This window comes from Dendrobates tinctorius, unplaced genomic scaffold (genome assembly GCF_039654945.1).
Source record: "Dendrobates tinctorius isolate UK_male_01 unplaced genomic scaffold, ASM3965494v1 ptg000007l, whole genome shotgun sequence".
NCBI lineage: Eukaryota > Metazoa > Chordata > Amphibia > Anura > Dendrobatidae > Dendrobates > Dendrobates tinctorius.
Genome location: NW_027361675.1, coordinates 52,680,773 through 52,698,800, shown reverse-complemented (window position 1 = coordinate 52,698,800; position 18,028 = coordinate 52,680,773). Strand labels below are relative to the sequence as shown.

General features: G+C 40.5%; 1 protein-coding gene across 4 annotated transcripts in view; it reads right to left on the bottom strand.

Moving 5' to 3' along the window:
• SPNS2 (SPNS lysolipid transporter 2, sphingosine-1-phosphate) overlaps positions 1–18,028 on the bottom strand; it is a 162,513-nt gene that overhangs the window by 47,238 nt on the left and 97,247 nt on the right. For all 4 annotated transcript variants that reach the window (XR_012231974.1, XM_073574650.1, XM_073574659.1 and 1 more), the window contains exons 3-5: positions 17,500–17,636; positions 5,519–5,670; positions 3,195–3,261 (exon numbers count right to left, since the gene is read on the bottom strand). Coding sequence is in view for 3 of the 4 variants with exons in the window: in XM_073574650.1 (XP_073430751.1) it covers positions 3,195–3,261; positions 5,519–5,670; positions 17,500–17,636 (356 nt within the window). In the remaining variant the exon portion in view is untranslated. The remainder of the gene's footprint in view (positions 1–3,194; positions 3,262–5,518; positions 5,671–17,499; positions 17,637–18,028) is intronic.

The window sequence follows — 18,028 nt, the reverse complement described above, 5'->3', positions numbered from 1 at the left end:
CTGCTGTAAATGTAGCATTGAACAGAATGCTGAGCCGCGTGTTACACTGCCCACACCATTGATTGTTAGTTCCGGTGTACAATGTGCATTGTCAGCTTGCTGCTTTTAATCAGTGGTGGGGTCGGGGGTACACAGATTAGCCTGACTGCTGAGCACGTGAGACCTAGTCAGGCAATGATAGCCTCCTGCTGATAAAACATGTTGTGTTGAAACTACAGCACCCAGCCTAATAAAAGACACATCCCTGATATCAAACTCTCTTGCTCTATATTAAGCTGCTAGCAAGATTATATAGTAAAAACCTGCTGACAGATTCACTTTAAGAATACATGCACATTCAGCCAAATTATCTATAAAGTGTATGGCTAGCTTTATCCCTGCATTAGAATTTCTTTCCAAAAATGTAACATTCCCTATCCAATGCTAAACACAATAATACAACATACAGTGCCTTGTGAAAGTATTCAGCCCCCCTGGAACTTTTCAACCTTTTCCCACATATCATGCTTCAAACAAAGATACCAAATGTAAATTTTTGGTGAAGAATCAACAACAAGTGGGACACAATTGTGAAGTTGAATGAAATTTATTGGATATTTAAAATTTTTGTGGAAATTAAAAAAACTGAAAAGTGGGGCGTGCAATATTATTCGGCCCCTTTACATTCAGTGCAGCAAACTCACTCCAGAAGTTCATTGTGGATATCAGAATGATCCAATGTTGTCTTAAATGACTAATGATAATTACACACAGGTGGATTATATTTAAGTCTCCGTATAAATGTGCCTGCTCTGTGATAGTCTCAGGGTTCTGTTTGATGCACAGATCATCCTGAAGACCAAGGAACACAACAGGCAGGTCCATGACACTGTTGTGGAGAAATTTAAAGCCAGATTTGGATACAAAATGATTTCCAAAACTTTAAACATCCCAAGGAGCACTGTGCGAGCAATCATATTGAAATGGAAGGAGTATCTTACCACTGCAAATCTACCAAGACCCGGCCGTCCCTCTAAACTTTCATCTCAAACAAGGAGAAGACTGATCAGAGATGCAGCCAAGAGGCCCATGATCACTCTGGATGAACTGCAGAGATCTACAGCTGAGGTGGGACAGTCTGTCCATAGGACAACAATCAGTCGTACACTGCACAAATCTGGCCTTTATGGAAGAGTGGCAAGAAGAAAGCCATTTCTCAAAGATATCCATAAAAAGTGTTGCTTAAAGTTTGCAACAAGCCACCTGAGAGACACACCAAACTTGTGGAAGAAGGTGCTCTGGTCAGATGAAACCAAAATCGAACTTAATATGTTTGGCATAAAGCAACAAAGCTCATCACCATGAACACACCATCCCCACTGTCAAACATGGTGGTGGCAGCATCATGGTTTGGGCCTGCTTTTCTTCAGCAGTGACAGGGAAGATGGTTAAAATTGATGGGAAGAAGGATGGAGCCAAATACAGGACCATTCTTGTAGAAAACCTGTTGGAGTCTGCAAAAGACCTGAGACTGGGACGGAGATTTGTCTTCCAACAAGACAATAATCCCAAACAAAGCAAAATCTATAATGGAATGGTTCACAAATAAACGTATCCAGGTGTTAGAATGGTCAAGTCAAAGTCCAGACCTGAATCCAAACGAGAATCTGTGGAAAGAGCTGAAAACTGCTGTTCACAAACGATCTCCATCAAACCTCACTGAGCTCGAGCTGTTTGCCAAGGAAGAATGGGCAAGAATTTCAGTTTCTCGATGTACAAAACTGATAGAGACATACCCCAAGTGACTTGCAGCTGTAATCGCAGCAAAAGGTGGCGCAACAAAATATTAAGTTAAAGGGGCCGAATAATATTGCATGCCCCACTATTCAGTTTTTGAATTTCCACAAAAATTTAAAATACCAATAAATTTTGTTCAAGTTCACAATTGTGTCCCACTTGTTGATTCTTCGCCAAAAATTTACATTTGGTATCTTTATATTTGAAGCATGATAAGTGGGAAGGTTGAAAAGTTCCAGGGGGACGAATACTTTCACAAGGCACTGCAAGTCTTATTTTGCAAAGCACTCCCATTACGTTTTTATTCATGAAATATGTATATATGCATGTAATATAGTGTGAGTGTAGCAATACACTCAGCTACCGTTGCGCTCACGGATGTCCAGCGCTGTTCTGCTCCTCTTCTCAGTGACATCACCACAATTGCGACCAGCCTGCTCACTCTATGCCAGAAGTCTGATTTATAATGTAAATCTATGGAGACTCGTTCTGGCGCTCTATATGCTTACATTGTAGAAGCCACTTACAGGTCACAGAGCATAGGGAGACCCAGAGAGCTTAAGAGCGATGACATCACTGAGAAGAGGAGCAGAACGGCTCTGGACACCGGAGAGAGCGGCGGTAGGGGAGTATATTAATACACATGTTTTTCTTTACATTCCTTAATGGGACGGCTTCTGTAAAGAAAGCAGCAGGTGAATGTGGAAGAGCACTGTGCAGTTATTCTGTCAGCCAGACAAAGGATTCTTCAGCATTGTCAGCTTTACATCTACACGCCTGAATTTGATCTTCAGAGCTTGATATGCAATGATTTGCCTATTATATAACATGTCAGCTTTCATCACTTGCTGTCTCTTCTAACAGAGCAACAAACGCCGTTTGGTCTAAACCCACAAAGCTAAAAAAAAAATGATTTATTAAAAGTAATGGAATTGCTTACAAATCTATATTACTTCTGTCTAGGGAATCTCACTCTGCCCCTACCATTTTTCACCTACTGCTTGCTGATACGGCTTTTCAATTTTTCTTTTATATCTAGTACTGTCTTCTAGATATAAGGTTTTTAGGATGATTCTGATTTTGCAATAAGGGATGAACACGTAACAATAAAATAGAGAATTTTGGTAAGTAACTAGAAGTTTTTCCATAATCAGCCATATTTTTTATTGTATGTGAAAATAGGAGTAAGAATAAAGGACACCTAAACAGTATGCTAAACTAATTTCTCCTTCCTTCCATATACAAGTCTTTGTAGTAGTAGCGGTTTTAGGATTTGAAGGTTCTTTGCCAATTTGATGGTTTCATAAGACCAAAGGCTGCAGTATAAGAGGTCCAACTATTGTTTTAGACAGTAAGTGTATATTCATTTATCTTTAAATACAATATTTGATGTGAAGAAACTAATGCTAATACTTTACCCGCAGTGCCCAGCGCCAGTCCCCTGCCACCTGCTTGACGCTTGAACCGGTGATGTATCCTAAGCCACTGTAGGGAGAAGGGCAGAATTAGAAAATCTACAACATTTATGTATACCAAGAAAAATCATTCAGGCCAGAAACAAAGGGTTGTGTACTTTATTCATATTTTAAAGAAAGTGTTGAGAGCATGATTTTGTTTCACTTAATATATAACTATTATAGGTTCTTCTCCTTTGTTTGTAGCATAGACTTCCTTATAGACTGTACTATTTTTCAAAATGGCTGCTAAAGCATGGACATGTGACTAGACCTGCCCAGTAGCCTCCTCCAATTAAAAAACATCTCCATCATGTGCAGTGTTTTTCGATTGGAGGAGACTACTTGCTTTCTAATGGTGCAAAAACCTTGCATGTGAACCTAGCCTTAACGGAGATGCCCACCATTTGGACAAACCTCATGTTTCCCCCTTTGTAAAATAACCTATTCTCACCTCCTGTGCTGGCGCCATTCAAGTGGTGTCGGCACTGGCTCTCTCGGGGATCATGTGACATTATGTAACTCAATCCCTGAGGCCCATCAGCGCCGGTTTCACTATCCTCAGTGGAAACGCACACCCTCTTCCCGGGAAAACGCATGCATTTCCTATGCGTTTTTGCAATATAATTGTATGTATGCGGAAACGCACGCGTTTACGCAAAATTAATGGACATGCTGCGTTTTCCGCTAAGCGTTTACGCAGCTGAAAAAAACTCACCATTAGCACAACATGTGCGGATTCCATTGGATGCTTTTCTTAAGCATTTCCGCGGCAGAAACGCACATATAAAAGCGCCGCGGAAACGCTTAAAAAACGCAACGTGGGCACACTGCCTTAGAGTAGCGGACAACACATTTAAGATGTGCAAATGGTGGTTATATATAACTTTAGACAGAATTTGGAAAAATACAAACAAGGTTTATGTTACAAACTGCCTCTTATATACACATGCTGTATCTTCAAGTCACTGTTATAAAATCTCATTGTCTTATTGTTATATGCATGCCAGGGTCGGTTATTGCTCTAAGTCAGTACTTAGCTTGGAAGAGTTATACACAAAAAAAAACAACAAATTAATTATTATTTATAAAGCACAATTAATTCCAGGGTCTTGTACATAAGAAAATGGATTAGATTCATATAACATTAAGCAAACAAAATCGACTGATGGGGAGAGGACCTTGTCCTCATGGGCAATGGGAAAGATAAAAGTAGGTCTTGCTGCTTCCGGTGGGGGGGTGTAAGCACTGGGACCCCCAGCAATCCTGAGGTTGGTGCTCTAGATTCCCTAGAATGGGGCTCTGCAGCTCCATCATAAATGTAGTAGAGATGTGCATGCTCTACCTCATTACCATTGTCTATGGGACTGCCAGAAATAGCCAAGCACTGCACTTGACAGTCCCATTGGCAATGACTAGAGTGGAGGTCGAACATGTGCATCTCTGCTCTTTTCAGCACGGTGCTGCAGACCCCAGTTCTTGGGTTCCAAAGCCCCAATCTATGGATCACTGGAGAGGGAATAACTTTTTTTTGGAGAATAACCCTTTAAGATCAGATGTAAATGTGCACAGCAGTGCACTACACCCCATTTGAAGAAATGGTTTTGATACAGAAGTCGTGCCCGAATAGACAAACACAGCTTTGATGAGTTCAGTGATTACTGTGGCAGTTTTGTGCTGTTAACATGGCATTACTGCTATAGCTCTGTCACCAAAGACCAGGGGCAAAAGCACAATAGCAGCGCTGAAGCGGCAGAGGGCAAGTAATACGGATATTATTTTTACACAGGGAAAGCCTAAGGACTAAAAAAAAAAAAAAAATAAGTCTAAACGTACAACTTTTAAAATAATGTTTCTGCGCATTATATATAACATATAGCGCTTGTTTTTTTGCATCTGCGGTTTTTGCACCAATTTAAAGGGAAGCAAAGTCCATCTAACATGTTTAACAATGACGTAACCATTTCATGTTCATTCTTTTCATTCCAATGCTTATTTCACATACTTAAAATTATATATATATATATATATATATATATATATATATATATATATATATATATATATATATATATACACACACACACACACACACATTAGAACAATGGGTTAATGTGGAAAGACAAAACCACCCAGCACTGACATGTACAATGTGTGCTCGGTATGGAAAGCGGTTGCACCCGGAGTGCCATCACTATAAATAGTCCTATCGGTTGTGCTGACTAAGAGCAGTCCCTGGTGAGCGCTCCTCATATACAGCACAGTATGCGCCATGTAACAGCCATTACCTGCCAAGAGGAATAGCAAAGTAGAAGACTGACAGCATCAGCGTGCGGGTGTTCTTGGTAAACAAATCTCCGATGATGGTGGGAGCGATGGTTGAATAGCTGGCCTCTCCGATACCTACAAGTCCTCTAGAGAGTACAAGCAGCCAGAAATACTGAAAAAGACAACATTTATGCACAGATTACTAGAAATACACATACCAAATATTGTTTTAGTTTAGTACATAACAGTGCACACGTCCGTACTGATTCCTTACGGCCTGGAAAGTGTTAATGCATAAGCAATTTTCTTTGGTTGCCAAAGTAACTGGTAAGGGGGTCTGTCATAGGAATACACAAGTATAAAAAAAAAGAAGCAGGGTGTGCATCTCCTGGCGGGGGTCCTATTATCAGCCAGACAATCCCAACAAACAAGGCAAAATCATTACACGGCTTTGTTTGGTCTCGGCTTTGATCTGCATGGTTCATCTTACGGCAAATTTACCTTCACCAGCAAAATGCATAGGTTTAACAATTAGCCCTAGTTAGTGTTAAAGATGAAATGAAAGAAAAAAAAAAAAATGGAGAAATTAGCTACATAGTAATGTAACAAATCCATATGATATGGAGGTTTTTAAACTATCAACATCATCAGAATTTACAGTAGACTATATAAATGAAATGTTAGCGGTGCTTGATATAAGCAGGCAGGGACATAAATGCTCTATATTATTTACACTGTAGGATTTAGGATACAAAGGGTAATGGAGCGGTTCTAGGGATTATACAGATACCTTTAGTGAAGAAAACCACTCTGTGGTTGTTCTTTAATCAGCAGCTGAAGTTTGGGTGTAATATGGTTTAGGTGCATAGGGCCAAGATTTCCGGTAGGGTGTTGGACTCCTGCCTCTCTGCCTACCTCTGGTGTCTGTATCTGCCTCCTGTTTTAAAGTTCGTGCCAGCGCCATCCACGCCACGGTCTGCGCTTAGGCAAATTAAATTTCCCAGTGGTCTTCAATTAAATGGTGCTGGTGGTGGCGCATGCACTAATTGAGATTCTTGCTCATCATTGAGGAAAGATCTTAATCTGCACATGCGCCGCCACTGGCGATATATTTAAGATTGCCGGGAGCTCGATCTGTGCAAGCCCCAACGCAATCTTTAATACAAGAGGCAGATACAAACACCATAGGCTGGCTGGCAGAGGGCCCGGAGCCCAACAACCCACCTACAGTCCCACCGCTATGCACCTAAACCTAATTACACCCAGAAGTCAAACGCGGATTAAAGAACAACCACAAAGCAGATTTCTTCACTAAAAGCATCCATTTAATCTGTAGAACAGGATCAGGTAGACCATAGAATGGCAATAGTTGGAGAACATTATCCTAAAGACTTGTGCACACATACGTATTATAGCGTCATTTTATATGTAGCCATAATAGGGCTTCCCCAGAGTTACATGAGCCCTCTACTGTACTCACAGATGCCTCCTATATCATACAGAAGCAGGCAGAGATTTTTAGTTTCTGATTGCTCATGAATCTGACAAACAAAACTGTGGCCTGTTCCATTGAACTCTATATATACAGATGTAATTTACTTTTTAAAGGGAACCTGTCAGTCCACTAATGCTATCCAAAAAGTGATCAATACGAATCAAACCTGGCTGCAGTGGTACGGACAGACTATTTTTCCCAGCATTTCAGAAAAATCAGTTTAAAGATCTGGCTGGGTACCATAGGGAAATACGAGACTTACACGGCACTGCCACCGGACAACTTCTCTCCGCACAATGAGTGAGTACACTGACAAGTCCCCTTGCTAACTCCAAAAAGGGTATTCCAGTTTGAGAAGAATAAATGTTCATAGTATTATGCAATGTTAAACAATTTTCCAATATTCTTTCTGCATCAATTCCTTACAGGTTTCAAGATTGCTCAATAGGAACCTTTATTGCTTACTTCTAGTGGATATCAAATCAGTCCTGGTCATAGTGAGAGTACACAGTCGATTTTTAAAATGTAAAAAAATTATGCAGCATTGATACTTTCATCATACAGAGAATAACCTTTAGTGAAACTGTAATACCCCTATAAGTCAAGCATTCAGGTGACTGTCTAACCAGGAAAATTAGACATATGCAGGTCTAGAAAGCCCATTGGCCTTTGTGGTGGAGACCTAGGTCATTACACTTTGATAAAACGTTACGGCATTTCTTTGTAGTAGGTCTCTATCCTTCAGGCTATGCACTTTGTGTATTATTTACGCAGTCTGCATGACAATAGGTAACACTGCTGTGGGATTGCATGCTGACATATGTCTTCATGCCTAAATAGAAATCTGATGGTGTCGGAATACAAGATGAAGATGCTTCATCCACTAGGGAAAAGTGAAAAAAAAAATGCATGCTTTAGACCACATATGTCAAACTCTGGCTCACAGGCCAAATCTGGCCCGCAGGGTTGAGTATATTTGGCCCGCGATACTGCGTGGGTCCCCGAGTATATTTGGCCCGCAATGCCAGGTGGGTCACCTTCCTGACATCACACTTTCAACTATATCAGCAACCTATATGCCGATACAGTTGAAAGCAATGATGGAGGAAAGAGCACCAGCTGACACTCCCTCTATCAATCTCTCTGCGCCTGACATCTCAGTAAAGTGGGCGCGTTTATATCATTACAAAACACCCCCTGAATCGAGGTGTGCAGAGGATCTGAAGACACCATGGAGAGACAAGAGTAGTGGGGGAACGGGCAGAGAGGTAAGTGTTTATTTTTTTATGTGGGGTCCATTATATTATATGGCGCACTATGTAGGATGGATTATACTCTATGGAGCACTATGTGGGGCCCATTATACTGTATGGAGGACTTTTTGTGGCTATTATTCTGTATGGAGCACTATGTGGGGCAATTATACTGTATGGAAGGCAATGCAGGGCCCTGTTATACTATATGGAGCACTTTTTGTGGCCATTATACTGTATGGAGGCTGTGTAGGGAATACAGTTGGAGAATCATACTGTGTTGTGGTCACCATTCTTTGTCGGGAGGGATTAAGTGAGAGGGGTACAGTAGGGCCATCATACCATGCATGTGGAGGGTACTGTGGGTGTATCATATGGTGTTTAGGGGCACTTTTTTAATCATGCTTTCTGTATTATTCAAGTTTTTTTATCCTTTGTTAATACATATTTAAATTAGGCTATTGGGCCATAAGCTTTTTCCTGCTCTTACATAGCATATTATATTTCAATACTTTATTCTAAGATCTCAATTAAAATGTACTTTATTCACAGGACAACCCCTTCAAAATTTGTTTCCATATGAAAAAGTTTGTTATATTTGATAAGGAAAACTTCAACTTTTTTTTTATCTAACAAATATCAAGGTTGGCCCACGACTATGTCCAAGCTTTCAATTTTGTCCCTCGGTGTATTGGAGTTTGACATTTCTGCTTTAGACCCTTTATTTACATCAGGATTATGGTTGTACCACTGTACAATCCTCTTCCAGCCTGTGAGAGTTGTGGAACCAGCAGAGACATGGAATGTGCTATGCCTGAAGCTATGCGAATAAAGAAGAGTAAGTAGAGAGCTCAATTCTTCAAAGGGCCTCACATTTCCCATCATACCTAAAACTTCCTTTAAAACTTGTACCTCTATGTAAATACACAAAAACACATAAAACCGGAATCATCGAAGTTTCTCCAGTTTCGTGGAGAAAACTGCATTGTTTTTAAGTTGTTCGAGTCCCCGCACCTGCATGTCTCAGGTGCAATCCCTGTATGTGTTGCGGTTGTCGAATAGCCACAAAACATGCAGCCGCGAGGACTCAAACATATTTTTTGAACACACCGAAGTCACTCAGTTAGCACACGAGCATGCTTGGACAAAACCTTCTCCAAGCACATTCGCTCATCCCTGATCATCATGTTTGAAGCATTTTTCAGTGTCTTTTGGCGTACAGTTCTTTCCTTTATCCATTGCATTCTCAAAGTTCCTATGGATCCTAGCACTCATTGTAACCTAATAAGAAGCTATGGGGGTGCAGTCTACCCAGATCTTGAAACAAAAAAAGAAAAACAATAATGACATAAAATAATCATGAATGCTGGATCACGCCCTAGAGTAGAAAAAAAATATATTTTTTTTTCATTAAGAAATACTATGGAACATTGTAAGGAGAAATTGCTCATACTGTCTATGAAGTAACGTCAGCTGATCCCAGTGCCAGGCCCGGCCAGCCATCTAACGTGTATTGGGATGTGCAGACTTTCCCAATGAATGATCAGGCAATTGGATTTCCTATTCTTTGTGCTTCAGGGAAGCCACAATCAGCAGTTTACGCTCTCTCCTTTTTAGAGCATGCATGATCAGCCAAGCAGAGTGTGCATATGTATGAGGTGTTCAAGAGGCATAGCAAGTGATCAGTTGGCCGCAACCAAGTATATGCTCCATTTTCTACAGTACAGTAATGGGGCTCTTATACAGTTGTGGCCAAAAGTATTGACACCCCTGCAATTCTGTCAGATAATACTCAGTTTCTTCCTGAAAATGATTGCAAACACAAATTCTTTGGTATTATCTTCATTTAATTTGTCTTAAATGAAAAAACACAAAAGAGAATGAAGCAAAAAGCAAAACATTGATCATTTCACACAAAACTCCAAAAATGGGCCAGACAAAAGTATTGGCACCCTCAGCCTAATACTTGGTTGCACAACCTTTAGCCAAAATAACTGCGACCAACCGCTTCCGGTAACCATCAATGAGTTTCTTACAATGCTCTGCTGGAATTTTAGACAATTCTTCTTTGGCAAACTGCTCCAGGTCCCTGATATTTGAAGGGTGCCTTCTCCAAACTGCCATTTTTAGATCTCTCCACAGGTGTTCTATGGGATTCAGGTCTGGACTCATTGCTGGCCACCTTAGAAGTCTCCAGTGCTTTCTCTCAAACCATTTTCTAGTGCTTTTTGAAGTGTGTTTTTGGTCATTGTCCTGCTGGAAGACCCATGACCTCTGAGGGAGACCCAGCTTTCTCACACTGAGCCCTACATTATGCTGCAAAATTTGTTGGTAGTCTTCAGACTTCATAATGCCATGCACACGGTCAAGCAGTCCAGTGCCAGAGGCAGCAAAGCAACCCCAAAACATCAGGGAACCTCCGCCATGTTTGACTGTAGGGACCGTGTTTTTTTTTCTTTGAATGCCTCTTTTTTCTCCTGTAAACTCTATGTTGATGCCTTTGCCCAAAAAGCTCTACTTTTGTCTCATCTGACCAGAGAACATTCTTCCAAAACGTTTTAGGCTTTTTCAGGTAAGTTTTGGCAAACTCCAGCCTGGCTTTTTTATGTCTTGGAGTAAGAAGTGGGGTCTTTCTGGGTCTCCTACCATACAGTCCCTTTTCATTCAGACGCCGACGGATAGTACGGGTTGACACTGTTGTACCCTCGGACTGCAGGGCAGCTTGAACTTGTTTGGATGTTAGTCGAGGTTCTTTATCCAACATCAGCACAATCTTGCGTTGAAATCTCTTGTCTATTTTTCTTTTCCGTCCACATCTAGGGAGGTTAGCCACAGTGCCATGGGCTTTAAACTTCTTGATGACACTGTGCACAGTAGACACAGGAACATTCAGGTCTTTGGAGATGGACTTGTAGCCTTCAGATTGCTCATGCTTCCTCACAATTTGGTTTCTCAAGTCCTCAGACAGTTCTTTGGTCTTCTTTCTTTTCTCCATGCTCAATGTGGTACACACAAGGGCACAGGACAGAGGTTGAGTCAACTTTAATCCATGTCAACTGGCTGCAAGTGTGATTTAGTCATTACCAACACCTGTTAGGTGCCACAGGTAAGTTACAGGTGCTGTTAATTACACAAATTAGAGAAGCATCACATGATTTTTCGAACAGTGCCAATACTTTTGTCCACCCTCTTTTTTATGTTTGGTGTGGAATTATATCCAATTTGGCTTTAGGACAATTCTTTTTTGTGTTTTTTCATTTAAGACAAATTAAATGAAGATAATAATAACAAAGAATTTGTGTTTGCAATCATTTTCAGGAAGAAACTGAGTATTATCTGACAGAATTGCAGGGGTGTCAATAATTTTGGCCACAACTGTAGATGTGCATGGGGCTTTTATGATGCATCTATATGCCTCTGTATATCGAAGCATATTAAATTTTTTCTGTTTGAATCCTTAGAATGTTACAATATGAAATATTGTTTGCTTGATTGGACTCTGCATGCATAGAGGTATTCCCCCCTATATTGCTTCTGAAGGGGCCTGTACAACAGAGCAGGGAGGCCGAATTGCTCCGTACAGATGCTGTGCACACTGTGCAGGCTCCAGTATACATAAGTCCTACACAACCGGCTATGGCCACCACAGACAGAAATGGGCCCCCTGGGCAAGAACAATATATGGCCTCTTTGCAGCACAATTCCGCCCTCTTTGGAGGTGGTGAACACGTTACCAACATAAAAAAAATTTGGACTGCTATTTTCAACAAGTATTTAGGGCTTGTGATTGGACAGGATATATAACGTAGATATATCTACCAACTTACAATGTGTTACTGGGAATTTTATTGAAATGACAACATAGTTGGATAAAATTAAATTTGGAGGCTGGGCCAGGAAAACAATGGAATAATAGTGGCTATAATCAGGGGACCCAACAAAACGAGAATATACAGTACACGTGGGAAATGGACTAATGAAATTGCTGAGCTCTTTTAGCTCGGGCAATAAGTTTGTTTTAATTTTGGTGCTAGTCCCTGGTATTATTGTGATCCTCACACTGTAGATTCTGTAAATTAACAAAGTGAGAAGAAGTGCTTATTTCAGCTAATGTAATTCACAAAAAAACTTTACTTCATTGAGGATAATAAACTGGGCCATTTAGACAAATAAAACCTGAGGATATTCACAATGAATGGAAAATGAGATGATGATATGCGATCCTTGTGTTCAGAGCAGTTTCTGGTTGTGAGGAGTCTAATTCAAGATTGTTCAAAAGGTTCCCATCCAAAATAAAAACACCAAAGACTAAAATGTATTCACCTTCTCCCCCCCCCCTGTCTTGCTCTACTCATTTCTTCTTGTGTAGAGCAAGACGGGGGGGGGGGGGGAGCAGGTGAATAAGCCCCGCCCATCGGACCAGACCGTGGCAGTTTACATACATCGGAACCGATATAAAAAAGGCATTTATGCATGAAAGGTGCGGAGTCAGGGGGAAGCAAAAGTACTAAGAGAATCCTTATGTGACACACAATTGAATTATATCATTATATGATATCTCAAAAAAGGGGTGACAGATTCCCTTTAAATATGAGTCCTTCTACATAGGCAAATAATCTGGCCCTAACAAGTGCCGATCAACAGATCACTCATAGCTCATTATGCTTCCATTTGCTTGCGTCAGTCATCTTAGTGTGCAGTGTGCATGGGGATGAATGACCTTGCCGTGATTGTTCGCCCCCATACAGTTTGTATGTTCTCAGCAGCAATCCTTATTTTAAGCCATGCATAATAGCCATGACAAGCAGACATGTTTTCACAATGTAATTATGTTCTATCAAAGCAAATATCGGCTCCTGTAATAGGGCAACCCAGAAATATGATAAACGCTAGCATTAAGACATCTACAAGTAGAGTGGTCATCTGCTTAATATGTAAGATGGAATGCTTGATTGGCCAACAGTTATTCCTCCCGATACCCCAATATATGCATATTGGCTTGATTCGGCTCAATATGCATGTGTTGACAATAGTGAAGGGTATAAGGCGCTCTCAGACACCTCTGGCAATGGCTTGTTTCCTATGACAACAACATATAGGACATGTTGAAATCGAACACTCATCTTTCTCTGACATCTGAAGTTGGAGAAAGTTGGGGTACCCCCATAGATGGTAGAATGGTCCTTCCAAAATTTTTGAGCTCAGCTGACATTTATGCATGCTGCACACTTAATGATTGTATCAGAACCTCTACCCTCTGTGTGTTGGATTCAACCCTAAATAAGAAAAAAATTACTATCGTTGAGAGATCATTTTTATGCTTGGTTCAAGTCTTTAACCTTGGCATTGTAACCAGTGTGATCACATACTGCACACTGTCTGCTAGGAGCTTATGGAAACTAAAACAAAGGACTATGGATGTATTCACACAGGAAACATCAGAGGAGGGTGTGACAAAACATGTGCTACTGGAATGCAAATATTAAAATGAAAAATAAAGCTTTAGATTGGCGGAGACTCTCCGTGTTCTAGTTAATCTCTGTAGGAATGTGACACCTCTCACTTTTCAACCTCATGTTGCCTTGTAATTCTCTGGAGTGGTTATGTCATAATTACTACAGAAAAGAGAATGACAGGTTGTAACAAAGTCTGAGCCAGTGCCATATAAAAGAGGATTCTGGAATAACAAAGAAGAGTAATTACCAGGAACATGTACTGCCACAGAACCTGATCCCGGTATAGTAGTGTCAATACCTGCAGTGTTACCTTTTCAGCTGAGCAAATACATTTTTATTAGTGTCTAAGAATGTGACATAACTAGATGTTCAAATAACTTTATAATACCCCATATGAGCCTTCACATGGAGGTAGTTTTAGGGTAACTCTAAAGCTGGCTCCAATAGATTGTAAATGTGAGCTGTTCGTCCTATCTTCTCACCATTCACATCTTGGAACCCATTCATTTCAGACATTTACATTAAAGGAATTTTCCCATGAACAAAGTACATTTTAAAAGATCTTGGAACAACAACAACTTGAACAACTGGATGTGTTAAAAATGTTCCGGTTCTTAGATAAACTTATAAATGTGTCCCTGCTGTGTACTGTGTAATCGCTGTGTCTGACCAAGCAGAACTGCTCCAGTTCATGGTCTGCACATACCACAGCTCCTGTCCAGAAGGGAAACACAAGTCACATAATAAGTGAGGACACAGATGACACAGCGGGTGCTCACAGCTTCTACTTTCTGAGGTAACACATTTGTCTATTTGTTTTATCACAGGAGTGTCACTAGACCTGTGAGATCATAATAAACGAAGTCCATGACATACAAGCCCTTGGGTCACTGGAGCTTCTACCTCACAAACTTAATTTATGGTGAGCTCAGAGGGCTGGAGACGTGGAAGAAATGCTCACACCTGTGCTACCTCAGGCAGGTAACTGTGTAACCTCAGAAAGCAGCAGCTGTGAGCCCCTGCTGCCTATACACGATGCATAAATTACTTATGCTTCCCCTCTCCCCCCCCACCCCCCCCAAGTAGGTGCTGTGATATGTGCAGATTATGAACTGGAGCAGCTTTGCGTGGTGAGACACAGCCATTACACAGTAAGGGCACATTTATACGAGCTCAGCACAGGAACATTTTGTTAACACATCCAATTATGAAAATTATTGGACCAAAATCTATTGATTAAAATGTACTTTGTCCATGGGATAACCCCCTTGATATGAAATCAATAACAAGGTTCTTACTTACTTACAATGTCAAATTTATAATATTAAAGTCTTTGGCGCTAGAGAAACCTAAAAGCCTCTCCACAACAAAAGCTCAGATGCATCTGCTACCTCTACACCCACCACAGCTTTGCCAAACTAGTGAGCTACATGCCAGGGAACTGTCTTGGTTCTGGAAATACTTGTCCTATAAACATGTGGTGATAATTTATATAATTACACTTTTATCATACAGTGGGGAAAAAAAGTATTTAGTCAGTCAGCAATAGTGCAAGTTCCACCACTTAAAAAGATGAGAGGCGTCTGTAATTTACATCATAGGTAGACCTCAACTATGGGAGACAAACTGAGAAAAAAAAATCCAGAAAATCACATTGTCTGTTTTGTTTTCATTTTATTTGCATATTATGGTGGAAAATAAGTATTTGGTCAGAAACAAAATTTCATCTCAATACTTTGTGATATATCCTTTGTTGGCAATGACAGAGGTCAAACGTTTTCTGTAAGTCTTCACAAGGTTGCCACACACTGTTGTTGGTATGTTGGCCCATTCCTCCATGCAGATCTCCTCTAGAGCAGTGATGTTTTTGGCTTTTCGCTTGGCAACACGGACTTTCAACTCCCTCCAAAGGTTTTCTATAGGGTTGAGATCTGGAGACTGGCTAGGCCACTCCAGGACCTTGAAATGCTTCTTACAAAGCCACTCCTTCGTTGCCCTGGCGGTGTGCTTTGGATCATTGTCATGTTGAAAGACCCAGCCACATTTCATCTTCAATGCCCTTGCTGATGGAAGGAGGTTTGCACTCAAAATCTCACGATACATGGCCCCATTCATTCTTTCATGTACCCGGATCAGTCGTCCTGGCCCCTTTGCAAAGAAACAGCCCCAAAGCATGATGTTTCCACCACCATGCTTTACAGTAGGTATTGTGTTTGATGGATGCAACTCAGTATTCTTTTTCCTCCAAACACGACAAGTTGTGTTTCTACCAAAAACAGTTCCAGTTTGGTTTCATCAGACATTCTCCCAAAACTCCTCTGGATCATCCAAATGCTCTCTAGCAAACTTCAGACGGGCCCGGACATGTACAGGCTTAAGCAGTGGGACACGTCTGGCACTGCAGGATCTGAGTCCATGGTGGCGTAGTGTGTTACTTATGGTAGGCCTTGTTACATTGGTCCCAGCTCTCTGCAGTTCATTCACTAGGTCCCCCCGCGTGGTTCTGGGATTTTTGCTCACCGTTCTTGTGATCATTCTGACCCCACGGGGTGTGATTTTGCGTGGAGCACCAGATCGAGGGAGATTATCAGTGGTCTTGTATGTCTTCCATTTTCTAATTATTGCTCCCACAGTTGATTTCTTCACTCCAAGCTGGTTGGCTATTGCAGATTCAGTCTTCCCAGCCTGGTGCAGGGCTACAATTTTGTTTCTGGTGTCCTTTGACTACTCTTTGGTCTTCACCAAAGTGGAGTTTGGAGTCAGACTGTTTGAGGGTGTGCACAGGTGTCTTTTTATACTGATAACAAGTTTAAACAGGTGCCATTACTACAGGTAATGAGTGGAGGAAAGAGGAGACTCTTGAAGAAGTTACAGGTCTGTGAGAGCCAGAAATCTTGATTGCTTGTTTCTGACCAAATACTTATTTTCCACCATAATATGCAAATAAAATAAAAAAACAGACAATGTGATTTTCTGGATTTTTTTTTCTCAGTTTGTCTCCCATAGTTGAGGTCTACCTATGATGTAAATTACAGACACCTCTCATCTTTTTAAGTGGTGGAACTTGCACTATTGCTGACTGACTAAATACTTTTTTTCCCCACTGTATTTCAGTGCTTAAAAACAAACTACTGGATCACTAAAAGGGCACACTACTGACAGCGAAAAATAAAGTGTAACATTTCTACACACATACTGGTTGTACAATGTCTCTTTCGCGGCGTCATTATTAGTGTCAAAAGGATAAAGAAGGAAAAAAAAAAAAAACCACACATTTACCTTTACCGATTATGCATGGAATGATGGTTTGGTTTTGAATTTTGAATATGAGGAGTGTTTTTATTTTCTTTTTCTTGGTGAAAAAGGACCACACTTCAAAAAACAATGTTCAGATTTCTAAAAGTGAGCGTTTGCATTTGGTAGCATTATTTTATAGTGTTAAATCCTAAATTAATACCAATGTATCAATCCAGTGATTTTCAAGAAAAGAAAAGGTGAAAATGACAGCAATGAAATATGGATATATATCGTATAATAAAACCTCTTCATTTGCTAACATCCCTTTATAAAGCTCAGAGTCTGTGTAGCATATGACCTTTCCATACAGCTAATAACCAAATACATAATCTGTACATTCTTGCATGACAATATTTTGATGATGTAATATAGACCATATGTTGGTGCGATACGAGGAGTTGTACTAAAAGGAGACATTACTACAGTAGATTGACAACTTTCATTCCTGATGACTAAATGCCCTTTTACCATCAACACAGTTCAGTCCATTCATATTCTACCTGTTTGGAGATGAAGGAACTTGAGAAGGTGATGGCCGACCAGAAGAATATCCCACAGCTCAGGATCACTTTTCTGTTGAAGCGGTCTCCCAAGTAACCAAATATTGGAGCTGCCACCATGAAGCTACAGATGAAAACTGCCAAAGAAAAGTTACAGTTAGTGATCGATGAGCACTGCACTTACCGAATATATAGCCATAGTTACAGGAGGAGTCAACACAAAACAGCAAAAACACCAACGCACTAAAATGTTCAGGGTCGTTACAGTGACAAATGATTAAGAAGAGTCTTATCCTTAAGAAGCAATTTTATTTTGGCGGGAATACAAATACTACCAGTCATGAAAAAATACCAAATATAAAATATACCGTATATAATAATTGCCCCATTTTAAGCCAGCTGAAGAACACTCTTCTGCATATAAGTTTATGTACAATACATAGAAAGCTTCATTAATAAATAGATGCCTTTCTGACAAGTGACGGGAATCTCAGGATTAAAACTTGAAAATGTATCTGATGAACAGATA